Consider the following 27,507-nt stretch of genomic DNA (forward strand, 5'->3'; position numbering starts at 1 on the left):
TAGGACCTTCCTTGTGCCTGAATTAGAACTGCTGGTGGATCAAGCTTGTCTCCACTCCCGAATAGTCTCAACCCTTCTATTGAGGTTCCACATGACAATTACAAAACTGTAACTGAAGCAAAGTTTACTTGTGTTGTTTTCTAGTGTAGTAAAATATCTGTGCAGTAAAATAGGGGAAGCTCATAAGGAAGTACAGGAAATGCATTGTGAGCAGGTTGGGTAGTTTTTTAGTTTAACTGATAAAAATGGTCTTACTGGCCCTTATAACTGTTTTTCATTTTGTGTGGACAGAGTGCTAATTCATAGCAATCTATTTATAAACTAAAACAAGTGTTTCATAATATAGATCCTGATCCCATTTTCAAAAAGTGGCTGTTGGCAGATGTAACCTTATTTCAGTGACATGAATGTCTTGGAGTTGACAATTCCTAATAGGGATCGCTGTTAAGGTAGTATTTTTAGCTGTCCTTTATTTGCTCATTACTGGGTTACTACTATATATTAACTAACCATTAACAAAAAAGGAACAGTATTCGATAACATGTTAGCAAGCTAGTGGTCAACAGCTAATAAAGTGCCTGTTAAAACAGAGCCTGACCAATATGGGTTTTAATGGTGCTGCTTGATCAAACACTTCAAAATGCTTTTTTTTTTTTCAAGTGACTAAATATCTCCACACATTCACTCCAATAGTCCATTGCTTCCATTGGTTTCTTTGTGGGTGGTATCGCTTCCGTGTTTCGCCACTTAGACCAGAATATCATCTGCAGCTTTGAACTAAATATGAAACCATAAAACAGAAGTTAAAGGAGATAATAGTTTCCTTTTAAAGAATTTCCCATGACCAGCATTTTCCAGTAGATGCAATGCAAGTAAAAGTGAGCAAAGCTAAAATGACACATACAGTAGATCTAAGTCTGCACCTGGTGGGTGGTGAATGATTTGAATGCATTAGAACTTGTGACCTGTTTTCAAACAGAAGGCTTGTGTCAAGGTATCACACGGCTCAGAGCAGTATTGTAGAGCAGCAATAATATTTACTATTGATTTTATTAAGTAGCTTATGGAATTTTAATTGCTTCTTTTAATTCCCTGCACAGTTTTATGGTGTTCGTTCATTTTTCTGGGTCGTTCTGAGTGGCTCTGGGTTCTATTGGTATAATAAGAGTTTTTCTCTAAAGCTGCCTTTACCTGGCCTGGAGCTTGTCTGGAGAATCCGAAGTTCTGGAACTAACAGAACCTTCCCCATTCCATTCCAATCATTTGACGATGTAACCTTTCAAGTAGGTGGGGCTAGCAGAGTAACACGTCACACGGTCACATGGTTTGAATTGAACGAGGAAGTCTGTTCCTACTCCAGTCCATCTGAAAGCCAGGTAAGTGAAGCGATGATCAGTGAATATGAAAACAACAGAGCCCAGCCATTCCGAATGAGTGCAAGCACCATAACATAGGAACATATAAAACTGCAATTCAAATGGGAGAAAGATTATTTTGAGAGAGGATACAGGCAACACTGTTTCTGTATGTATCTTCAGATGGTGGTCATGTGACACTTTATTCATTTACCAAAAATAAGACATGTTTTTTTTTTAAAAGGTGGAAATATTTATGAGAGAGACAGATAGAAACTAAAACCCTGTGTCCTTAAATGTAAAAATATCCCCTATAGTGTAGATATTGAGTAGAGAAGAGAGCACTGCTTAGCAATGTAAATGATAAAGTAGACTCCAGCTAATCTAGACTCTGGTAGTCTGGGTTGTCATACAATCTGAACAATGCTATCATAATTCATATCATATTAAAGTTACAAAAGGCAGTTACAACTGCCTATGATTTTTTGAAGGGTTATAGCTGATCTTTTTAGAAAATATATGTCGTTTTAGTTTGGTTTATGAGCTGAACACGGTCCAGACCCAAATGGTAGTCATCTGTAAATGTAAAATAAAAATCAAGCTAAATGTACCTTGTATCGGTTCAGGGTTTACACCTCGGGTTGCCCTAAAAAGATGGTAAGGTAAGATCCGTCCCTTGCTGTGGTGAACCACACACAATGAACTTGAGTGATATAACCACAACTAAAAGAAAATGGAACAGAAATTCAGAATGTTAGAACGGATACAGTGTGCCTTCAGATGAACCCATTAAAATAAGTTCAGGTTTTAAATATCCAGTTTCAAACTGCTGGCAAATCATTTGGTTATTAACCAGGCAGATCCCTTCATTAGTGTCCTATTATAATTCATTATTATACTTTCTTAACCAATCAATAGGATCTCTTTAAAAAAATGTGAAGATGTTTCATTTGTTTCACAGTGTAAAACAGTGAAAAGTACCACCTGAGAGTCAGAAGCCCTGGTAATAGTGCACCTGTGGAGTAAGTGGTGCCTAACTGGATAAGGCATCGGAAATATGGATTATGGGTTTGTTGGATTCCCACGCCTTGAAGTAATAAAGTTTAAATATGAAGCAGGGTTTTATGGGATACACCTTTCAATTTCCTAACAATGTGACGCTGCTTTAGGCTTTCCTTGGGCCTCACTTGCTGCTCGCGTGCCCTTATGAGCCACATGCCTCGATAGATCAGGAAGGTAGGGCTTTCTCTGAAATTGAAGGTAATGTGCTGCTGTCCTGTTATTGCATTTCCTTGTGGGTTTCTCAATGTCTAAGCAAAATATTTAAAGATGTTGTAGCCTTGGTTACAGCCAGAATTCAATCTTTATGAAACTGTACTTTAGAATTGTGATGGTGTGCCTGAATTCTGATTCAGAACTGATCTGTCTCTCACTGCCTTCCGCCACCTCCTCACGACCCACCTGTTTAGACTGCACTTGTAGATCTCTTGATCCACCCCTCCTGCTATGCCCTGGACTTGCCTGACCTCAGCACCACGTTAATGGATCGTCAGCTGATGCACTATCCTAGCACATATTGTATTTTAGTAGTATTATTTGCACTTACTGTAAACTATACTGTATTTAAGTGTTACTCTTGCATTGTAACCCTGTACAGCCCTGTAACACCTGAAAGTTGCCTTGAATAAAGGCGTCTGCCAAATAAATAAATCCATAAATAATAATAAATTGCAGTAGCCTAGGTCATATTGTTGATATTATAGGCAGCATCAGGCATGCCTGGGATTACACAAAGAGGCTCAGGAGGACATTTAAAACATGCAGCCCTATTGCTGTGAATCACAAATGACAGCAGCCTGTTTGTACTGGAGCGGGGTTATATGTTGGCATTCATTGCTTCTTGTTCTGGTGTAGACGCAGTTTCTGTTTCTGTTTTGAGGTGGGGGGCTTGTGTTCTATTCTTACACAGTTTAGCAGCACACACATTAGAACTTCCTGCACCTTTACAAAAACCGGGTTATACATGTGTGTGTTTACAGATATGAATAGACATACCATCAAGCTACAAGACCACATAAAGGTAAACAGGCTTGGTCCATTTACTAATTTAGTTCAGCATGCTTTCTTTGAAATGGTCTTTAGCGACCGTGCTGTAACAAAGGGTGAACCAATACAAGAGTAAACATGTGCTTCAATATGATGAATATATCAATGGAATTGCCTAGGTTTCATAGCACTTACATCTAGTGCATGTCATTAAATCTAGTGCAAGTCATTTATTTGCAAATGGTTTCACAAAAGGAGAATACAAATAACAAGTGTCCTGCAAACAGTATTTTCATACAGACTGCCTTCTAAAATTGTTATATTGCGTGGAGTGACTAGGCAGCATTTGCTGGTATGTAGCTGCACACCTGTAGGGCTGTGGACAGCACATACAGTAGACACACATTAAGGAAAACAGTAATGTAAGCAGAAATGCACCAGAAAACACAGAGCTTGGTCTGCAGTTTGAATTATATTTAGGAACTTCAAAAACTTTTCAAAAGAACTGAATCAGTAAAAGCTGGTAAAGCACACTTTGTAATATCACTTCTGCCAGCTTGACTCCCACGAGACTGCCTACTTTCACCCCTATGGTTCCATCTGGTCTGATATTACCAGAATTACAGGTTCAAATTTACTCTTATTCATCACATTATTTATGTGTGGTATAACAGCCCTTTAGTCTGACATCCTCTGTTTGTCCACACTGCAGGCATGGGACTACTGCCCTGTCCTGGGGATGGTGAGGCCACCCTCCACATTGTCTATACATGATTAGCTAGAGAGGGTCCACTGCAAACCGGGCTGAGAATACCATATCAATAAAAAAATGGTCTATTGGAAAACACATACTTTCATGGGGAGTATTCAGTTCAGCCATATCAAGTGTTAGTACACTCTAACAGCAGAGTGGACTGGTGTCTCCTGAGGTCAGCAATATTAAATAAATGACCTCCATTGCAGGTTCAGTTCCAGCCCTGGTTGAGCATCAGAAGGCATTCCAAATACATCGTTCTAGATAAGCATCCTGGCACCTTTGCTGTAGGTCACACGGTCTGCTTTCCATCAGTTTGAACGCATGAAGTGGTAAGGTACTAGAAAGCAGCAGCAACATGTAATCTATATTGCTGTTTTTAAAGTGAAATATTTCAATTAGAATGATCAAATTCCTACAACGATTAAAAAAAAAAAAAAAAAAAAAAAAATGACCTTCAAGCTGTCTAAGCAAGACCAAACTTCAATGTAGGTAATATTCATCACAGTACTTAAAACCAGCTGGAAATCAGACTGTTTCTCTGGGCAACAAGACAGTTGGAATCATTCATTTTTTACAGAAGTGTTTTGGACAAAATCTATTTTCTTTTCCAAGGCTTCCGCTGGACCTCAAAACAACAACAGCAAAAAAAGAAAAAAAAAAAAATCATATACATGTGATTGCAAATGGATTGAACTTCCAGCTTTTCTTGATGTGAAGAATTCACCTACATTTTCTGACAAGGAGAAAAACGATTTTTTAAACGTTTTATCCTTTTAAAAAAACAAAGGCATTACTTTGCACCGGTGAAAACAGTACAACAAACACTCCCAACATGAGCTTGTAAAAACCATTCCCTTCAAGCTGCTCAAAAGACTGCATAAACACAAGGGCAACAAAACTGTCACTCGGCTAAGAAAATATATACATTTGTAGTCGGGCTGTAAAAAATGTGTGCAGTCGCTGCATTGTCTAGGCATAAACATCAACAGGCTAAATTCATAATTGCTAAGGGACAGCTAGCCTGTACTTCGGGACATTTAGTAGGTGTTTATTACCTTACTTTAAATAACTTTGTGATTAGAATGCTGGTTATTCTGTTTATACTGGACCGAATCTGGCAGAAACAAGCATTTGTCTTTTAGTTGTTGCTTAATAAACTCTTTGATAGTACTGGTAAAAGCTAGGTGGAATTTAGCATTGTGCCAAATGTTTAAGAAACTTTGCTTAACAAACAACTCCAAAAATATAGCAAGTAGCTCAAAGGTTTTTGTACAGTTGAACAAAAATTGTGCAATTAAAAAAATAAAAACACACCACTGAAACCCACACTGCATTACATCCCTGTATTACACCGTGTAACATTTTTTTTTTTTTTTGTTCCTGGGTAGTAAGTGTTATTTCCTAATTGCTTATGCCTCAAAAGTATAGAAAATGGCTATTATTCCACACAAACTTTGCTTTTGTGACCAGGACAGTGATATTTTGAAATTTACCTATTTTCCAGAACATTCCAGATAGATTCAGTGCTGAGTAAACTTGGAGTAACTTCTAGAACTTTCTAGGACTTTCCAGTAATATAAATAGTAGTATAAATACAGGGGCCTTAAGCCCACTAGTTCAGTTTAGTTCCAGCTGCCTAAGTGGATACATATCTGCATTTTTCTGAGATGGCATCAAGAGGCTGCAAGCATCCGGCAGACGCATTTTGAGACTTCAAAATGGTGGCATTCCTGATGGGTCTCCAAGGCGGTTTTACCAAGTTTCCCTGCTATCTTTGCCTTTGGGACAGCAGGGACGCCAAGGCGCACTACCACAGCGGACCGAGTTCTCTGTGGGGAGGAACAACGTCAAGTGGGAGCCACTGGTGGACCCCTGGAAGGTGCTGATGCCACCACTGCACATCAAATTGGGCCTTATGAAACAATTTGTCAGAGCTCTAGATAAGGAGTCGGCAGCCTTCAAGTACCTTCAAGACTTCTTCCCTAAGCTGTCTGAGGCAAAGGTCAAAGCCAGTGTCTTCGTCGGACCAATGATAAAGAAGATCCTGGAGTGCAATGGAACAGCTTTGTCGCAGTGGTTCGGGGCTTCCTGGGCAATCACAAGGCCGAAAACTTTGTGGAGCTGGTTGAGACTGGTGAAGAACTACGGCACAATGGGCTGTAGGATGTCCCTCAAAGTCCATATCCTTGATGCTCATCTTGATCAATTCAAGGAGAACATGGGAGCGTACTCGGAGGAGCAAGGCGAGCGCTTCCACCAGGATATACTGGACTTTGAACGCCGCTACCAAGGACAGTATAACGAGAACATGATGGGAGACTACATTTGAGGGCTGATTCGTGAAAGTGATTTACAGTATAATCGTAAATCTCGAAAAACTACTCACTTCTAAATCTTTTGTAGTCATTTTTGTATTACTTTAGTATAAATACATGTTAATTTGGATTCATATGTTGTTTTTTTCTGACTTTATGTGAACGAAAAGACACAAATTCGCCCATTTTCTCATTGGAAATAGGTACATTTCAAAATATCACTGTCCTGGTCACAAAAGCAAAGTTTGTGGGGAATAATAGCCATTTTCTATACTTTTGAGGCATAAGCAATTAGGAAATAACACTTACTACCCAGGAACAAAAATTGTGTTACATAGTGTTATTTATTTACATGATTTTTTCCAGGACTTAAACACTTTATACAACTACAGCTTCTGTATCTGCCTGCCTGAGGAACAGGGTCAGGCTGCCATTCTGAAAGCGGACAATCGATGCTGGTTAAAGATTAACTTCAAAATTCCTTTACTGTGTTAAGATTCTGGTGGTGTGATTCTTCAAATAACCACAAGTGGGTGCTATAATACTTATTGTAATTAATGCAAGCTTGAGATTGAATCTAAGCAACTGTCACTTCTTGTCTTTTGCTGCTTTCTCACCTTGCTTAAAGCTAAAAGCAAATATATATATATACTTTTATTATTAAACTGTATGAAATGATACTGCTATTAAGAGCTTGGAATCCAGATGTAGTTAATACTGTAGTTCCTGCATCCCAAAGTGAATCGACTCTCATTGTTGTTGTAACTATATGTTTTCAATACATTTTTTCTCCAATAGCTGGATGGGTTAGTTCACTATTTGGATGGTAGAAAATCAACAGTAAAGGGTTGATTCACTTTGATTATCGGTATCCACATTTTTTACTGTTATACCAGTAGTTGCATTACATTTCTATCTAGTGTGAACTGCAGAACATATTGCAGGCTACGTGAATTACCTAATCGTTCTTGCATATATATATATATATATATATATATATATATATATATGGAACAATAAAACATTAAGACACACAGCTTGCCACATTTTTATACTTATATTTGGCCAAGAAATGAAGAGGTTTATTTAGCTTACATAGCAGGTGCATCTCTGTAACTGTAACACTCTCAATCCACCACAGGCGTTCCTTAACTTCTTCAAGTCTTCATGAACGTTTAACAGTAAGGTACTGCTGTGTTCAGACGGCATGCAAGTGTTGTTGTGTTGTTAGTTGTCATGCAAATGCATAGCATGTTGAATTTTGCTTTTACTCAGCTCTAGCCTGACAATAGATTCAACTTTTTGTATTTTATTTTTTTTTTACATCCAGCTGAGCAGCAAGCAACACAAAAATGGCTTAAACTGCAACCACAAAGCTTCTCCTAGGGCCAGATTCTCCTGCTATGAATCCATTCTAAAAGTGTGATGCAGGCTGGTTTTAGCAAGCTGACATTTATACAAAAGTGCTGCTTTCACATGCAGAACTAATATTGTCATTGATTGACCTTGTTTATTGCTTTCTATTGATTTGCCACCCATGTTAGATAGTTAATCTATCTAAGTAGAGGTTGCTCTAATATTCTGATACAGAGTCCATCAAGGACTAATCCACTGGAAATGGGATGGTGAAAACATCATTAAAAAGGGATTGTGTATTACCCAGGATTGTGCTGAATGTTGTGCAAGCAAATTAAAGAACATTCTTTTGCCTTTGAAATAGATTACATTCATTTAAACCCAGATGCTGTCCCTTGCACAACAAAAGCAACAAGTTCACGCTGATTAATAAACAACACGGACTACCAATTCCTGACTGCACTACTAAAACCTGCTGTGTTCCACCTTCACGCTGCACCATGCTGAAGTATATTTCCTTGGGTCAGCCCACGCATTCGGCTTCACCAGAGTAAAGAGAGACCTTGCTGGCCATCCCTGAAAGTCTATTAGGTTGTGAGTTTGTGATGAGCAGTTTTTAACTGGGTTCCTACAGCTAAAATGATATTTGGGGAATATAAACAAATGGGTTATCAACAAGTCATTGATAACGTAGCGCGCTCAGAAGATAATCTGGAAAACTAAACAGATGCCACATAATTAGGTTTTAGTGGTTAACATGTAAAATGTATTAAAAACTGCATTGTGTCTCTTTGAAAAGACTGTCTTGTTTGTAACCAGGGTTCCACTTCAAATCCCAGAATTCAATTCAAAGAAGAAACAGAGCAAGTTGCAATTCACCCTCCGGTTTAGGAGGTCTCTGGAGTCTTCACTGTTTTTAAAGCTACAGGTTTTCTCCACCGTTGATCCAATGCCAACAAGATCAATCTTTTGTAGCCTTGAACCAGACATAGTGACTAACATTGCTTTCAATAAACAACGCAATGAGAAATTGGTCTATTATCTGTTGATTCCTTAGTGCAGAGGGTCTTACTGGCAATATGCCATCAGAGACACGTCATTTGTATTTCGATGTTTGTGTGCAGGTTACTAGACATAATGCAGCAGGGTTTTATTTTCAGCTTAACAGAAATACAATGACCACATATCTATCAGAGCTGTTTACTCCTTGGACCATGTGACTCCTTATTAAATGTATTTACTAGGTTTGTAACTAGTAAAATCGGATCAAATTGTGCAAAGTACTTTTCTGCACATTACATAGCTTTTTTGCAGCTGTTAAGTTGTGTTGCTATGTGCCTGGTGTATAATTGTTCATCTCTGAACTTCACTCAGAGCATAGTCTTACCCCTTCTCTTCTCAACAATGCTGGTTAGCAAAGTACAAGAAACAAAAACACTACACTGGTAGCCATATGTTATTTGATTGAAACTCACGGTCAATGACACAGTCAATAAAGTTGTTTTCCTTTTAATCATGGCATAAACTGGTCACTAAAAAAGAGAGGAAGAGCAATCTATATTCAAGTTGCTAAACTACAACATTAAGGTTTTTCATATGACAAATGCATTTCACAGATTGAGAATATTATATAGGTTGCTTTGTATAATGTAATGTTAAATAGAAATATCTAAACAGCATATTTAATCGTAATGTGTCATAATTTTCATCTGATACAAACTATCTGATATAAAGACATTTTAGATAGCTGTATCACATCAATACCAGGCTCTATATATTAGTAGTATATACAGTACATCATAAAGTGACTGTAAGTTACCTTCCAATGAGTTACACAAAATAATTTTATGCTAAACATAATAACATTATAAAAATGGCTACCTCAAAAGGCTCTTTTCATGTATCAACATTTTTTGTTTCCAAATTTCTGATACATAACCACTTGAAAGCTTCAGACTATTCATTGTAGGAGTGCCAGCGCTGTAGACAAAGCTTCTAGACACTCGCTTGCCAAGAGTTTTAGAGAAGACTCCACATTTAGGAACACCTTCTCCCTTCCAGGCTTCAAGGTGCAAACACGAGGGATGAACACATACATGAAAAACCACAGGGCCCACATGCCTGCCAGCTCTTGCTTTCTGGGCACAGCTTATAAAAGAGCTGCATTATTTGTTCTCTTTGGAATTGTTCTAAACAAGGGGGTTGGTTTACTGGAACAATGTCCAGCTTCTGAACAGATGGAGAGCATATTTATGGTATAAACCTCAAGAGTTAGGACACAGTTTACAGGGAAGGAGGACCACCCCAGCATACTCTCACATCAGCACACAGGCAAGAAATTAAGAAACGAGAGAGGAAAAACTAAACGCTGCCGAGTGCGCAGAATTTGAAGACCATCGTGATTATATTTTGACATTTCTTTTTTCCTGCTTCAACTATCAAAAAAGGGTGTTCTTTAATTCTTTAATAAATATCTGCAATCTCTTTGAATGTGTCTGATTTAGCAAGCTCTTGATTTGAACCAAGCGTGTTTGAATTCCATGACATTGAAAGATACCAAACACAGCATTTTTATTCATTCGACTACTCCCTTAGCCCCTGAAAACATGAACCAAAATGTTATTCTGAACTTGCAAAGGCTTGCATTATGACATTATAATTCGCCTGCAGGTCAACTGGTGAGAAACAACCTCTAGGTGCACATAGGGGCCTTTAAATTAACTTGTTTACAGAGTTGTTTACTTCGTTTTCAGACCTTTGCAGTGAATAAAACAACTTCTTGGATCATTTTGTTACTGAAGCAGAAAGTGAGGGGAAATGAGCATTTAGAGTCTGTACAGTATCAGCATTTCCAGTTAGCCTGGGATCACACACTTCCAGTTGAGGGAAATGAGCGAGTCCGGATCGCTCACAGAGGGGGCTTGTTTTTCCTTTGGGGTGGTTAGGTTTACCCTCGACTCTCTTGGGAGATGGAGAAGCACAACCTCTGTTTCTGGATGAAAGCAAGGATACCTGTGAGTCACTCCTGAGCCGAACCGTCTCTTAACCCTTAAAAGGGTCAAAATCAAAGCTTTCAAAAACCCGACTCTCACATGTAAATAGCACGACAACTTGCTTCTCAGCACCTTACAATTTTGCTGTGGGGCATTGTTTGTTTTTATAGTCTATCTTTCCACCACATTAAGTTTGAGGACACTGTTTTCTACCCAAGATGATTTCCCCAATCTGAGCCTCACACTCACTTTCTATGTGGAAAATGTATTGTAATTTCTGTTTTTAGCTATAACGCAGTTTACAGATTTAATTCATAACCGGTTACTGCTGCAAGCAGGAGCTTGTCTATTTGCATTGCATAGCATGTGCTGTAATAGCAACCAGGATTCAAGAAGGGTGACGATTCTGTCAGTTAAAATTATGTCAACGTCTGGTTTCTGATAAAGTAAGATGATCAAAGGGGTAACCTACGGAAGTCATGTAGTAAACCTAGACTTTGAAATTGTATTGTAGTGAATTACTGTATATGATTGTGGAACAGATTAAATAGATTTTTTCATCCATGAATAATGACCTGATTCCATCTGAATCAATCATCCTCGACTTCTGCTGTAACTGCAGAGCAGAAGACATTTCATTAGATTGTTAATGATTCAAGGTAGGGCACTTCCATCATGCAGTCATAAATTCTGAGGTAAACCTGGTCATGCATACAGTCTGGTTAACTATAGCTTCAACAGTGCTGTCGATCGCATGTAGAAGATGCTGTAAAACCTGCCGAGGACATGGCAAGCCACTTCTGGAAAGGTAAAGTAGAAGACATGAGGAAGATATTTAATTGAACATTGCTGGAGATGTGTCTCTCACTAGATTCGGTACACATTTCAAATGAGCTTCTGCAGGAATGTGTTCGGAGCCTGGAAACCACACAGAGCAGAGCACTCTAATTGGGCTTCGGATTGGAAAGTCAGTGACAGTGACTGACACAGTCTTAGTGACAGGGATTACCATGACAAGACACTGCAAGGCTAGGGCTCAGTCATTACTGTGTCAAACAAGTAAGCAGTAATTCCCTTTGCAGCCACAATCATATCAGTCTGAAAACCACTTTCTTTCTCAAGGCTTGGGGGAATTGGAAGGTAAACAGTTGCTATAACAACATGCTAATACATATATTGTTGATGCCATATCCAAGATGTTAAAAGAATAATATCTCGAGGTAGCTATAGATTATAGTGACTGTGTGGTACAGCCAAAAACAGCTTTCACTGGCTTACTGGCAGGATCATGGCTCAGAATAAAAGCAGTTCAGTTATCCCTCTGTGAAAATCCCAGTGTGCACAGAGGTGGAGCCAAACTAAAGTTATTAACCCCTAAAGATGTACTGCTCAAACCATCATATACTTAGCCTGCTTTGCATGCAACAACAAAGGAGACTGTACTGTTATGAAATTAGTAAAGGGTATCAAGGCGTTTTATCTCAACGGTTCTGTTTTTATGGTGGATTCTTTAATGTTGTGTATCCATGTCACCTACAGAAAATAGCTCAATAGTAACACAGTTATTATCATTAGTTAATCCGTTGGGGTTTAAATCACTCGTGCAATGGAGATGAGAATCGATTGCTGTCAAGGTCAAAAGAAGACACTAGAGCATTCTCCCATTACTACGTAACTGGTGCATCTCATTACCACCGACCAACACCCACTCCGCGGGTTCTTTAATCTCAGTGCTTGGAATAGTGTGCCAACACTCGGGTCTGTTCTGTACTGTTAACATAATCATGTTATCTTCCGTGTTTATTTTCTGCAATTGTAGGCATTTATTAGCTCACCCAAAACGGACAGTAATATTTGGTAAATGGAAGGATTGTGGTGTACTGGTATTTCCCACAAGTACTCCTCCGGACGTTGGATGTTTTGAGGCCTCCTGGGAACTGCACAGACGGGAACTGGTAGCTGTACTATGCTTGATTAAAACTCCGATGCACACACTTCAAGTGTATAGGGTTTGTTTGTTTTTTTCTCACTGGCATGCAAGCTACAAACACTAAATAATAATAATAATAATATAAAATGTATTCGTTTTGTATAAGCAATAAAGGCATTCCATGTTAATACAGTCCAGGTTGTGCAGGCTACTGTTTTATTCCATGAATGTTCTGTACCACGTAGTTGGTTAGTACATCGATATAACATAAATGGGTTGCTGTGCCACCTGACAGAACATTTAAATAATAACAAACACAACAAAACAGCCGAGCAGCACAGTACAGAGTAGAAATACAATCCATCGCTGATTATTTAAACACACGGATGCATGAAACCCCGGTCTGTGTCCCTTATCAAAAGTACCCTGATAGTGGAATAAACGAATTCCACACTTAACAAAAAAAAAAAAAAAAAAAATTCGCTTGTTGGAAATACCTCGCATTAGAATTCCATTTTTTTAAAGATGCAAAACAGAATGAACGAACAAATAAATGAAGTTAGGCGTTTTAATTGTTTTTCCAGAGTCCCCGTCTTAATTCAATAAAGCGAGCGATCACATGTGATTTGCGCGGAGTTAAAGGTGTGCAGCTCAGTACTAGCTGCTTTGATCTCTGGCTGCACACCAACACTTCTCGCCAGTTCGAGATGTACCTTCTATTTTTTGTTGCTATAGGCTGAGTGGGAGTGCGGCTCGCCATTGGCTGCTGTGTTGACATATAGTGGAGCGTTAGTGCGGCACGAGTCACTTCTTTCTAATAGAACTTTTTTTTTTTTTTTTTTTTTTTTTTTTTTTTTAATATATATATTTATCACACAGAGAATGTAAAACCATCTCGGTCCAAGGACATGTACGCCTCTCACACAAATTAATGCAACACTGTGCCAGCATGCATCTGAGTTTTAGATTTTTTTTATTTTTAACTTTTTGTGAGTCCCTGCCTACTCGAAATATTTACACTAATCACTGGGCCGTTCGAATTACAGGGGGACCCGAAGAAGCTGATAAACTTGCTACAAAATATGGCTATAATAATTTAGGCCAGGTAAGACAATTTATTATTATTATTATTATTATTATTATTATTATATGGTTTTGCTTCGTTGCTATTTCAGATGCAGTTAACTACATGGTATATGCATTTGTCACGGAAACAAATGTCATTTGTAGCTAACACAGCGGTTCTAGTTTGCAGTACACTGTGCAAGATAGCATTCATCGCTTTATTTTCTACAGCAGCTTAAATATCAAATAAAGGTCTTGATTGGAAGTCTTTAGCAGGAATAGTAACACAAACAGTTGTTCGGATTGTATGTGTATTCTAAAGAACCCGGCACCGTACTGCAGAGTGAACGAAAAGTGGGGTATATATACAATGCATTACAAGTTATAAGGAAAGCTTTCCAAATTAAACCGGCAAAGCTGCTTGTTTCAATGCAAGAAGATTCAGGGACACTGTTGGTTCTGCATGCATTGGGAATGCGCAAATTCGTGTTATAAAGTGGGCTCCAACTTTATTTTAGCAGCCAGGGGCCCATGCATTCCCAAACAATTCAAAGCCATCTTGTGGTGGACTGGGGCAATACGCAGGGTAGACGCTTGACATACCGTGGGAAGACGGCTATGGCGCTACTGATTTGTTCTCATTGTTTATAAATAATTAACATTCACAAGCTCAGAACAGCAGTCCAAAAGCGAACTACAGCAGTACCGTAATTGTCTTGATTAGGCGATGCAGATGACTCCGCTGGCGTTTGTGTGTATGAATTGTTTGGTCGCTTAAGGCTGATAAACAGGTCTTGCAGAAGGCTCCTTTTTTTTCTTCTCCTTTCATTTAATTAGATTGTCTCGTGCTGGATTTGTGTTCTGGCAGAATCCAGGGTGCTAACAGCACAGGCACGCACAGGTTGACTGATGCCATGACTGTGTGAATAGAATATTAAAAGTTGAAACGCTATAAAAACAATGCAAAGACCAGCCACCTTGGTAAACACCTAACAATTGAAAAGGGAGAAAAAGGCAATGCACAAAAAACATACCCTGTTCAGTGAATGACGGTTGATTGGAATACAACAAAGAGTATTTGCATTTTTGACGTTTTAATTCATATTCACAACCCACATGTCCTTATGACACCCATTGAAAAATTGCTTGTCACCCACTGCCAATTCTAGTAATATAATTACTATCACAGTCAGCAGACTGAACCTCTACGGGCATGACCAGCTAGCTTCAAAGCCTTCCCATTTGATTGTTTTTTTTAGCTCTAGAGTAGCAGGGGGATTATTATGGATAAGCTAAACACACCGTAGGCCCTATACAGTATTTTGTATGTCTTTTCCATTTCTTCATCCTATTGGAGCAAGATGAGGGGGGAGGGCATGCATTCATTGTTGCCAAAACTGATTGTGAAATCTATTTTTATTTCTCAGAATTCTGCATTTCAAGCACGTTCTAACTCGCATGATTATCTTTACAACATCAAAAGACAAAGTATGGTAGCATGACGATCTCCCAGAGGCTTATAGGGACCTAGGTGTGATTTGCAAGCGTTTGTAGATACTCTGTATCCATGGAACCAAACTGTGATGAAAAAGAACATTGCTTAGAATGCCATGTAGTGCTTGTTCCTTATTTTGATATTAATGGGTAGTAATAGATGTTTTACTTGCGCATGTGTAACTTTATTTGGCAGCTGTTTCTCAAAGCGCTTGAAGATACTGAAAATTGGAGACAATTCAGTTTTAATAGCAGTCACATTTAGTACATCAGATATCTGGAACACAGTGTTCAAAACATATTGCACAAGTACACAACAGAAAAATAACTTATCATTGGAATATTTTTATATCACCAAAGCGCTCTAAATTCCTAAACTGAATCAGTAAATTGATCAGTAACAGAGTCAAGACCTGCTAAAGCAGCACGTAGGGGTGGTGGAGAGGGGGGTCTGTTGTCTTGGCGTTTATACACTCCATGCATTATATTTTTGGAATGAGAAAGCATGAGAAGCAATTCATTCTCAATCACTCACCATGCCGTCGCCTCCTCCTGTTTTATTAATTTGATCTTCTCTCGTGAATGTTGATTAAACGTGTTATTGACGTTCATTGAGTTAGAAGTATTTGAATCTAGGTCACGGTGACCTGCTGTGACTGATTGGGCTAATGAACGCTAGATCTTGAACTGCCTGAATGTCATCAACTCTGCATTTGCTGCAAGAATGTATTTAGTATACCGTGATTAAAGATCACACCATAGGAGAAAAGTGTTCAGGTTACCTCATTCTTATCTGCTTTGTTTTTTCACTTTACGGGAATATAAATGTTTCATATTCTAAGAAATTCACTATCTCACAATATTTGTATTTTTCTTTTTTTAAGATTGGAAGCTTGGATGATCACTACCATTTTCATCACAGCAAAATTGTTAAAAGGTCTGCTTTCACAATGAAGGGTGAACATAACTTTATCCATATGGACCCAAAGGTAAGTTTCAGAGAACCTTTTGGTAGGACTATTAAATTGTACAGTAATCCACAGTGTGGGTTTTCAACCGTATGTTACCTTGTCATTCTGACCTGTCAAGTTTATGAAAACATCATTTAGACGCTGATTTTTCCATATCAATACATACTTTATATACATTTTTGTTTTGAATTATTAACTTATTAAATATACAAAAGCAAATCTGAAGCACTGTATATATTATATATAAATACATAAAGCTAGCAAGTACAAATGCCCTTTTATAGTATATTATCCGATAAAGTGGCTGGCTTGAAATAGTGTTTCCATCCCACCCTCGTCAAGAATCTCTCCTCTACACACTCTTCACATCACCTCTTCTGATCTTGATAGAAAAAGAAAGCGCTCCTCATTTACACATTGCTGGCGTTCACTCAAACAGATACTATCATGTCCCAAGATGTGTGTGCAAATGGGAGGTAGAGCTGAACACTCGGTAACCTCATCCTACCCAGTACAGCAGCCTCTGCTGATCTCGTCTGCACTTGTATTGCGTGCTGCGTGACGTTGCTTTTCTGCACTTGTATCTCATGCTGCGTGACGTTGCTTTTCTGCACTTGTATTGCATGCTGCGTGACGTTGCTTTTCTGCACTTGTATTGCGTGCTGCGTGACGTTGCTTTTCTGCACTTGTATTGCGTGCTGCGTGACGTTGCTTTTCTGCACTTGTATTGCATGCTGCGTGACGTTGCTTTTCTGCACTTGTATTGCGTGCTGCGTGACGTTGCTTTTCTGCACTTGTATTGCGTGCTGCGTGACGTTGCTTTTCTGCACTTGTATCGCGTGCTGCGTGACGTTGCTTTTCTGCACTTGTATTGCATGCTGCGTGACGTTGCTTTTCTGCACTTGTATCTCATGCTGTGTGACGTTGCTTTTCAAGCAGGCGTTTTGGCTAGTGTTGTCTGTAGCGTGACGTTAGTCTGCTCGACTGGCTTGAGGTTTTTAAAGTTTGATCTAAGAATTCAGATTGAGGGGTAATACGAAGATGTCTTTTATTTCATTATTTCACCGATTGGTAATGTGAGTGTCCAGCGGAGGGAGTTGCTAAAATAATAATATTAAAAAAAAACATGCAGAGTTTCATTCCATAAAGGCAGCCCGGTCAGGTCAGAAGATTGGGTGAACATTTCAAAAACTGGCAGCGTAGATGAATAACAAGTAGTTTACATTTATTGGTGTGCACATTACACAGTATGTGTAAAGCCATTTTCTGCTTCATTGCATTCTCAATTGTGGTTTCCAGCACTCTGACAGTGGAAGTGTTGGAGTGTATCATAGATTTGATTGGTGTAGGATTTTACGCTTGCATGACGAGACATGTTCATATTGGCTTTGTATTATAGAAGAGATTCTAGTTGCAGACCTAAATACATATGAGGATTTGACATTTTTTATTTTTATTTCTTTAATAGTATTCATGAATAAGCAGTATTTAAAGGGGCAGTGTCCACCTTAAAACAGGTTGTTGACTGTATAGCTGTTTCTTGTCAAATGTTATCGGTATTGCTAAATCACCAGTGTATCCCGTTCTACTGTGATAATCACTGTACTGCTTCTCTAGGTTAACTGGATCCAGCAGCAAGTGGTAAAAACACGGGTGAAGAGATATACGCGGAATGATTTCAGTTTTATCCACTTCAATGATCCCAGATGGTCCAATATGTGGTACATAGTAAGTAACCCTGAACCTTTTCTACATTTGCCGTTGCATTTTGCTGTGTTAGTGGAAGACCAGTATGTACTGCATGTAATGTAGTGGCTTTGTTGATTTCTTCTGTCTGAAAATCTCTCCTCTGCCCCCCAGTCTGAAACACACACAATAATAGGGCTGCATCCTGCACTAATGTACCTACTGATAGATTCTTTAATTAAAAGAATGTGTGATAAAAAGTCTTTCTGTTTGGCCATGCGTGAAATGATGCAAACTTCTGAGAGAGGTAAATCCTAGTAAAGCTGAGCTCGGAATGGATTAAACCACGCCACAGGACATAAGGAGATGAGCTTGCCACAGTTATTTACTTTGGTTGTCCCAAGTGAGATGCTAAACATAGTGTACTAATTCAGTCTCTACATATAAACGTGGAGTGTGATTTCTGAGCACTGTGGAATTGTAAAACTTGAGCGTGGGCATATATTAACAAATTCCAGAATAATATTTCTTGTATTAGTCTCAACACAAAACAACATTTGCCCTAACTTGTGCATTACATTTTTAAGTGTTAGAATATGATTACAATGTTTATCACCATGAAAACGCACAGTTATTTTTAAAATGAGCACAAAGGCAGCATTCATCCACTAGGAGCTAATTCCATTAGAATCGCTTCCATTAGAATCGCTTTTAACGCTTGTGATTACAGGCAAGTATATTAGAATGCATTTCACATTTGCAGCGTGGATCTTGCAGGTAAGCTGACAATCAGGTCACGCACCAATGCCCTGTACTGTAAGATGTTTATTGGATGCCTGTTGAGATTCCTCACCAGGACTGTCTCTGAGGTGTTTGTTCTGCAGTGCCGCACAGCATTCTAACTCTTCTCATTTGTCACAATGCATTTTCCGAATCTTCCAAGTGAAGGCATTCTCACAAAGCAGTTTATCTGCCTCTTACTTGAAATGGTGAAATAAATCGGTAAGGGGTCCTGGCAGGATTTTCAAAGCTGAACAGACAGCTCAGACAAAGGGAGATTTACTGTAAGACAGCTGTTGAACGTGTTCTTAAGTGAACAGCTTTTCTAAGTCTTGTCTCCAGGAAATGAATTGTGCAATAAGAACGCTACACAGAGGGAATTGCCAGTGATTAGGAAACGGTTTTATAAATAACTATGACAGACTGGTCTGTATTTTTGTAATCCATGCAAGAGGCACACGCATGTTCATTTTTTTAAACATCTGTTCTGTGCTTTTCCACAGCTCTTTAATATTCACCTGTTGTCTGTCTTTTGTTCAGCACTGTGGTGACAAGAGCAATCGCTGTCGTTCAGAGATGAACATCCTGGCAGCCTGGCAGAGAGGATACACAGGCAAGAATGTCGTGGTAACCATCCTGGATGACGGCATTGAAAAAAACCACCCAGACCTGGCACAGAATTACGTATGTGTGAAGAAAAATAAAATAAAAACCTTCTGTAAACTAATCTTATCCAATCGGGAGCTATGTGTTGGAATTGGTCTGTTTTTAATTTGTAGTTTTAAATGGAATAGGTCATGGTGATATAATTTTACATGTGTGTATCTATATCTATATCTATATCTATATCTATGTTGCATTTGTTTTCCAGGATTCACTTGCAAGCTATGATGTCAATGGGAACGACCATGACCCCACTCCACGCTACGACGCCAGCAATGAAAACAAGTATGTGCCAATCTGTCTCTGCCAGTGCTGCTGCTGGCAATCAGGTTTCTGTCAAACAGCCCCAGCTTTACGTGTGAAAACATGTAGGGTGAGCTAATGCAGTAAGAGAATCCACTGCATTAATCTTCACCTTTCACACCCGTGTTCAGTGTGATGTTGAACCAGTTCATGGAAGAAGCTCTACAGTATTATGTAGCACCTGCCAGCAGGCAGAAGTCGAATGGGTTTTTAATGACCGTGATGCAGTATTGCTCTGTGGAAGGCCCCATACTTGAAGATGCTGCTGCTGAGGGATACATTTAATATCATCATGTAAAACTACAATACATGGGACTCAATAATGTGGCTTAAAACAAATTGGCTTTTTCAGTATTTTCTTTTATGTGACATTGTACGAGAAGAGGCAGCACACTGCACGCTAGTATTCTATTTTCACATTGTACTTTAGATTGGCTTATTAATACATTGAAATGTTTATAGGCAGAGCTGTTTGTTTGTTTGTTTATTGCTAACTACTAGTTTTTAATCCGCAAGCTTATATAAGCCATATTTGAAATGTACGAATGCACCCATGCCAGATTTGCAGTGGTTTGAACACTGGAGTGAGCACATGGCAGGGCCTGGCACCCCCTTGCCCCACTCACAATGGCCTGCCAAGTGCATGGTTGGCTCCCTGACAGATAAAACAGATTTGTGGCTGCCACTTTCTTTTTTTTTTTTTTGTGTGTTTCTGTGCTGGTATCGTTGGAAAGTTGTGGACATCTCTTGCGTTCTCTCTCTCTTTCTCTCTCTTTTGTACATGAAAAACCATTTTGATTGTAAAGTGATGTTTAACAGAGTCCTTTTTTTCCCCCTCTAGACATGGTACACGGTGTGCTGGGGAAGTTGCAGCTGCGGCAAATAACTCCCACTGTATTGTTGGTATTGCATACAATGCGAGGATAGGAGGTAAGGAGGCTTCAGAGTCCTATGATTCCACATGAGTTCACAGATTAACCTTGAGGGGGTTTCGTGGTAAGAAACGGTCTGACAGCTTATTCATTCAGGGGCTCCGAGTGGGCGGGCAGTCGTGCAATCACAAAATAATAATTTTTTTAGGAATTTATGCGAAGGACATTTTTTTTTAAATCAAAAATTGAGATTGAAAGTGTGCATTGCATATGAATAATTGCTTTGTAAACCCTCAGATGAACAGTGCCAGACACTCTCTCGGGGTCATACAAGCTGCCAAGATCTCACTCGCCTTACGGCAATTGTTATGACTCTTTGTCTGATGCAAGGGCATGCATCACGTGTCGCCCAAGGAGAGCGATCTTGAAATGGGGTTGTTAATAACAGGCAGTATGGAGAGACTAGAGACACATTCATCAACTGCTTTATTTAGGGATGATCTTCTTGTGTGAAGCATTCCAATTAACCTTTTTTTGCTTTAAGTGGAAACTTGGGCATTCTATTGGAATGTGACCCTGTGCTGATCCCAGCTATTCCCTTAAGACCCATTTGTACTGGCTTTGTTCTTTCAGAGATGCCTGCTCAAGTGCAAAATACAATACAACACCATACCACAGGTGGCTCTGTTGGGAATTCCTGTCAAATGCAATCATTGTATTCATTTTTTGGGGGGGGGAAATATCAGGGCTGTTTGCCATAATAAATGTTTTTCAGGCTGATCCCATTGGTGACATCACTCTCCATAAAAACAGACCTCCAACGCTAAAACTGCTGGGTCCCTATCAACTATAAGCAACTGAATTTCCATCATTCAGTCTTCATTCCTATGCTAACGGATGGAGTCCCATTTCAGAACCAACTTGTTCTGAATGCTGCTGATTTATTTAAATTTTTTATACATGGTTTATTTCTTTAACCCATTTCTTTTCAATTTTCTTGAATTTACAGTTTAAACAGGGTCATTAAAAAAAGAAAAATCCCCTAGCTAGCTCGGAACAAGGTCTGTTGTCCAAGCCATATTCTAATAGACCGCACTGTTATTCCACTTGAGGAATTGCCCTGCTCTGCTGCTGCCACTGGAAATGGAAACAAGGAATGTTTTTGCTGTTGTTTTCAGGTTATTTCCATTTGCTTAACCTCACTAATCTTTACAGAGCAATGTACAACAATGAAATTGACAATCGGCAGTTACACAGCAGGGATATTTTAAAGGATAAGCATCAGAGATGGAAACAATTACTCAATTGCATTTTAAAAGGCGAACACGTCTGCAGCCATACAAATGTCTTGTTTGAGCAGAACGACCAAACACTGCTTATTGTATGCATTATAAGTTAAGTTTGTTGTCACAGAATAACTTTTTCAGTTGTGGATGTATTTTTTTTTCTTAAACTATTTATTTATTTATTTATTTATTTATTTATTATTTTTAAATGGGGCAATTTGGTAATTGAAGAGATACGAATCATAGCTGTTTTTTTTACCCCATAATGCTCATTAAAATAATAAACATAGCAACATTGTGTCAAGTTCTGCAGACGTCTTTTCAGTTCTTTGCAGTAACCAACAAAGGCCTTTGATTGCAATTATGGCACTTTGAGTGCCGCTGTGCCCCGGTGTTTGATGTTTTTGTGCTTTCAGGCATACGGATGTTGGATGGAGATGTAACGGACATGGTGGAAGCGAAGTCTCTTGGTATCAGACCCGACTACATTGACATTTACAGTGCCAGCTGGGGGCCGGACGACGATGGAAAGACGGTGGACGGCCCCGGTCTGCTGGCCAAACAGGCCTTTGAGATGGGCATTAAAAAGGTGCTTCTCTGCACGTTTTACCACCGCCACGAAGAGAAGCCCTGATTTACCCCCTCCCCCTTCTTTAAAAGAAATACGAAAGCAGGCTCTGCTTCTTTTTGACAATGCTGGCCTTTGAAATCCATTCCCTGATCTGGTAACCCGTGGTGAACAGGTTAAAATGGGTATAGGAATTGATGGCACACAATAGCAGCGACTGTGCACTTCAGTCCCGTAGGTCACTAATCCTAAACAATGGATGTCTGAAGGTCTTGTGGGTCTTTTTTTCTGCCTCCTGATAACGATCTGCTGACCGCTGTCTGGGCTTGTTGTTTTGAATGCAGGGCCGGAAGGGCCTGGGCTCGGTTTTTGTTTGGGCCTCTGGGAACGGTGGCAGGCAGGGGGACCACTGCTCCTGCGACGGCTACACCAACAGCATCTACACCATCTCCATCAGCAGCACCACGGAGAACGGGAACAAGCCCTGGTACCTGGAGGAGTGCGCCTCCACGCTGGCTACGACCTACAGCAGCGGGGAGTTCTACGACAGGAAAATTGTTGAGTACAGCATTTTATTATTGGATTGAACCGTTTGTCACAAAAGACTTGCAAACAGATTTTTAAATTTGTCCATTTCTTTCTTTTATTTCTTTCTTTTGTTTACTGTGAGGAGTTCAGTAGAATCTATTGGTTCAGCCAGGTTGGGAGGGTTCAGTACAAGCTCCAGAAAGTAAAAATTTCTGGACTAAATGTCATTAACCCGGTTTCAGTGGGTGGGGTCATGCATAACTAAAACAAGGCTGACCTAGTTAAGGCTTTTGTTGCGCATAGTCAGTGTCTCCGACGTCGATAAGGAAATCACATCTGAACAACATTTACTGGTCCTGTAATTGTTTGCAGGTCATAGATTACCCTCCGTTGCTTTTTAGTCTGTTCTTGTGGAACTCTGTGGGTGGGTGTTTTTTATTTGCAAATACCACAAAATGTTTGAGTTGAAATCCAGATCTCTCTTGTTTCATTTACTGGAATCCCTCATTCCTAACAGAGCTGTCAGTTAATAAAAGGGTTGTAAGGTTTAGTTCAGAGTGTCTGCGGAAGCACGTGAAGTAAACGGTGTACAGAACTGAGCGGTCCTGGCGTTCTGTAGCCTGCTGGCTACTCATGACTTCTTCTCCCAAACAGGTGACCACAGACCTGCGCCAGCGGTGTACTGACGGTCACACGGGGACCTCAGTCTCTGCCCCCATGGTCGCCGGGGTCATTGCATTGGCTCTGGAAGCAAAGTGAGTATCGACACTTAGTCTGTGTAACAGACCTGGGGTCAGTTAGAATTATAATTACAGCTGAAATTGCAATTTAAATCCAGTAAAAACATTTGCGTAGAGTGCAGGATGCGCCCTACAGTCTAGACGTCGTCAGTTTGAGTCCAGGCTATTCCTTTGCTGACCGAGGACGGGAGCTCCCAGGGGGCGGCGCACAATTGGCCGAGCGCAGCCCTGGGGTGAGGGAGGGTTAGGTCTGCCAGGGTGTTTTTGGCTCACCGCGCACCTGTGACCCCTGTAGTCTGACCGGGCGCTTGCGGGCTTGCCTGTAAGCTGCCCAGAGCTGCGTTGTTCTCCGACGCTGTAGCTCTGGGTCACTGCATGGTCTGCTTCGGAGGACAGCGTGTGCTCGTCTTCGCTGCTCCCGAGTTAGCGTGGGGGTGGTAGCGGTGAGCTGAGCTAAAACAAAAATAATTCGACATTATTAAATTGGGGAGAAAACACAAAAAAATTATTGGCGACTACTAAATTAAAAAAAAAAAGAAATTGCAGTTTCAATTCCAATGCTATTTTGTTCAGTTATAATTATGCTGCAGTAATTGGTTATAATTACAATTACACTAAAAAGTAACATACACAACTCCACACATTAACATGTTTACTCTATTTATTCTAAACAACCAAGCAGTTATCACAGGTGCAAGTACAGAAACGTTTTGTATTTATTTTCAAAAAAATGGGGTCGCCAAACGTGGTTGAAAATATAAGAGTAATGATCAAATTATAAATAAATACGTAATTGAACTGTAATCAATCAATGTTATGGTATAATTATAATCAAGCAGGTCGCCATGGTTCGACTACAATGACATTGTAATTGCAATATACGAATTACACAATTGTAATTAACTCTGGGGTCTGCTGTGTAACCCTTTCCTGGGAAGCTTTGTAAAACTGGAACTAAATAACAGCATATATTTCAAGCCTCCTAAGCAATCCAGTACAAAATAAATGTAACAACCTTTTTCTTTCGTATTGCTCATTAGTTTGTCACAGATCGGTATCTCTGGGACAGTTTTAAATGCAGAGGTGCGTGTTAATTGTCTAAAACCATGACAGTGTTTTTGTATTTGAGCCAAACATTACAATAAGCCCCAGAGGGAGGTTTTGTAAGATCACGGAAACTCAGGCAGCATGACTGTGGGCTTGCGTGTGTGAGGCATGCACACCCTTTAAGACAGGGCTCCAGTCTATTAAACCGGGTGCACTCAGTGTTTCAAAACAGGCATTTCTGTTCTGTTTATTTACTTTATTTTTAGATGGGATACATCAAGGAACATTTCACAAGTGAACCAGTGACAATTCGCAGAGGTTTATTATTTAGATTTGGTGTTTATAGATTGGATTAGTCTCGAACCCTTTCCAAGTGAAACACAGACCACACACACTGGTTGCTCCAAAACCTGTATTTCCTTTTTCACCCCCCAATAGTTTTAATAGAATGTGCCATAGATATCCTGGTTTAAAATGCTTGTGACCTTCTGAACTGGGCTTTGAACTTAATAGAGATGCCATTGTGGTCTCTTCTGGGGAATTGTTTGTTTCTAAAACCTCCCTGATCGTGTGTGGCTATTAACTCATTTATTTATATGCTGGGGTTAAATGATTCCCCCTAGCCCTCCAAGATGTTTCCATTAGCAAGAATGTGTGTATAACCACGTAGAGATAATGAAAACAGAAATCCTATTGATAACAAAGACTATTGTGAAACAATGCGAAGGGATGTTGTGAAATGGTTTTGTTATCCATATTGCCCTTGAAGATCGGTTACAAGTATTTCAAGGATATATACTGAGGTCACCAACAACTTTGTTTGGCTTTTGGGATTTATTTTAAAAATCTTCAGACTTATTATTATTATTATTATTATTATTATTATTATTATTATTATTATTATTTAGCCTTTTGAAGGTCATATCTTGAAAACTGGTCTCATAAATTAGTTTACCTGGCTGCACATTTGGTACAAAGCTTCACTCCACCTAGTTTCAATGGTGACTTTTTTCATGTTGCTATATTTTAGGAACATTTCCCAAATTTGATCAAAACTATTGGCAGTTAAGTTATTCTGCTGCACATGTTTATGGTTTAATATTAAGCTCATACGTGTAGTATCAAGGGTGCCATGTGTCAAAGAGGGTTGATGCAGAGGGAGACAAATGTATCTCAATGTTGTTCAACGAGCATAAATGTCTCTTGTGCTAAGCAAGTAACATTAATTGTAATGTATGCACGTAAATCTCCTGTGACGTTCCATTCTCATTCAGCCTCATCAGGTGGGATAGTTCATTATGTATTTTGCCAATTTAGTGTGTCTTAGTTTTCACGTTTATGGTATCTCCAGTAATGTGTGTACATGGAGCTTTGTTCATTATTCAGCAAAAGAGTCGAACAGATTAGATTCAGCTTTGATCATGGCACTGTAGGCTACTATTTTCCTTACCGGCATCCTTCAGTGTTTAGGTGTAAAACGACGGGTGTGGGAGAACGCAGGATTGCATTGCTTGTGTCCGCCTGCAGCTTTGACTCTGGAGCGTGCAATTCAGTTCTGGTTGAATTGCAAGAACAGCAGCATTTATTTCCCTCTCTTTCAGCCCGTTAATAACTTGGAGAGACGTCCAGCATCTTCTGGTCAAGACATCCCGGCCCGTCCATCTCAAAGCACCTGACTGGAAGACCAATGCCGCTGGCCGTAGAGGTCAGTGCATTCTTGTAGTAACTGAGGGGAACTCCTCTGATCCACATAACTCTCTATGCTGTTCAAAAGGGCTTGTAGTGGTATGCCAACACAAGATTGCACAAATACTGTTAAATATAACCAAATGAACTTGATGGTCAAAATGTGTTTTTGGTAGAAGTTAAATCTGATTTCATCTGATTGAACCAATTCCTATGACAGAAACCCAATTCTGTAGCTTTTCTCAAAAGTGTGTCTTTTCTCAGTCAGCCATCTATATGGGTTTGGATTGGTGGATGCAGAAGCCATGGTTGTAGAAGCGAAAAAATGGAGAAGTGTGCCCCCGCAGCACATCTGCACCGGAACCAGTGATCGGAGACCCAGGTGAGCAAGGCGGCCAGCCACCCTCCGCTGTACTGTGAACAAGCGCAGGAAGGGGAATAAGGACATGAGTGGTGCCGCACAGAATAGGGACAGTTACACAGGGGCTACCCTTCACTGCCTATCCTGCATCTTACATCAGCATTGGGATTTATCACAGTTTAATAAAGTGCAGTCTTGGCAAAGAAAGTGCTTTACCTCCTGCCTATCATACAACTCCCCCTTTACCGTACAAGAGCAAATGCAAAGTTACCCAGTGATGGCCATAGCTTTTTGACACTTAGCAATGTAACACACCTTTTAGTTCACATGCGTGTATATTTTGCCGGTCTAATGCAACACTTTGCCTCTTCTACTAGTTTAATGGAGAATTCAGTTTCACTACATAATCAATCGCTGATCCAATTAATTTGCTGCATTTATTCAGTTAATTTCAACATAGGCACTTTATTTATTTATTTATTTTTTTTTTTTGATTTATTTATTTTGACTTGCGATGTGCATTCATGTACATTTATGTTATGCTATAGAATCTAAATTACATTTAAAATAAACAAGCAATTATAACTCATTTACTTGCTGCCCTCTGAAATGGAAGTACGATCTTCTTCTTCTTCTTCTTCTTCTTCTTCATCATCATCATCTTCTTCTTCTTCTTCATCAAACAGAGACCTGAGAGAAGTTTGA

At 39.5% G+C, this 27,507-nt stretch overlaps 1 protein-coding gene across 3 annotated transcripts in view; it reads left to right on the top strand.

Moving 5' to 3' along the window:
• The window catches only part of LOC117428191 (proprotein convertase subtilisin/kexin type 6-like), a 64,416-nt gene that overhangs the window by 19,477 nt on the left and 17,432 nt on the right, over positions 1 to 27,507 (top strand). Inside the window, exons 1-11 of one of the 3 annotated variants that reach the window (XR_004548282.3) lie at positions 13,401 to 13,857; positions 16,196 to 16,300; positions 17,900 to 18,010; positions 19,289 to 19,432; positions 19,620 to 19,696; positions 20,556 to 20,644; positions 22,289 to 22,461; positions 22,785 to 22,997; positions 23,623 to 23,723; positions 26,357 to 26,460; positions 26,706 to 26,823. Coding sequence is in view for 2 of the 3 variants with exons in the window: in XM_034046965.3 (XP_033902856.3) it covers positions 13,684 to 13,857; positions 16,196 to 16,300; positions 17,900 to 18,010; positions 19,289 to 19,432; positions 19,620 to 19,696; positions 20,556 to 20,644; positions 22,289 to 22,461; positions 22,785 to 22,997; positions 23,623 to 23,723; positions 26,357 to 26,460; positions 26,706 to 26,823 (1,409 nt within the window). In the remaining variant the exon portion in view is untranslated. Of the gene's footprint in view, positions 1 to 13,400; positions 13,858 to 16,195; positions 16,301 to 17,899; positions 18,011 to 19,288; positions 19,433 to 19,619; positions 19,697 to 20,555; positions 20,645 to 22,288; positions 22,462 to 22,784; positions 22,998 to 23,622; positions 23,724 to 26,356; positions 26,461 to 26,705; positions 26,824 to 27,507 lie in introns of those variants that run through there. The other 2 variants (XM_034046965.3, XM_058995320.1) reach the window with 2 other exon arrangements.

Source organism: Acipenser ruthenus, chromosome 21 (genome assembly GCF_902713425.1).
Source record: "Acipenser ruthenus chromosome 21, fAciRut3.2 maternal haplotype, whole genome shotgun sequence".
Classification (NCBI taxonomy): Eukaryota; Metazoa; Chordata; class Actinopteri; order Acipenseriformes; family Acipenseridae; genus Acipenser; species Acipenser ruthenus.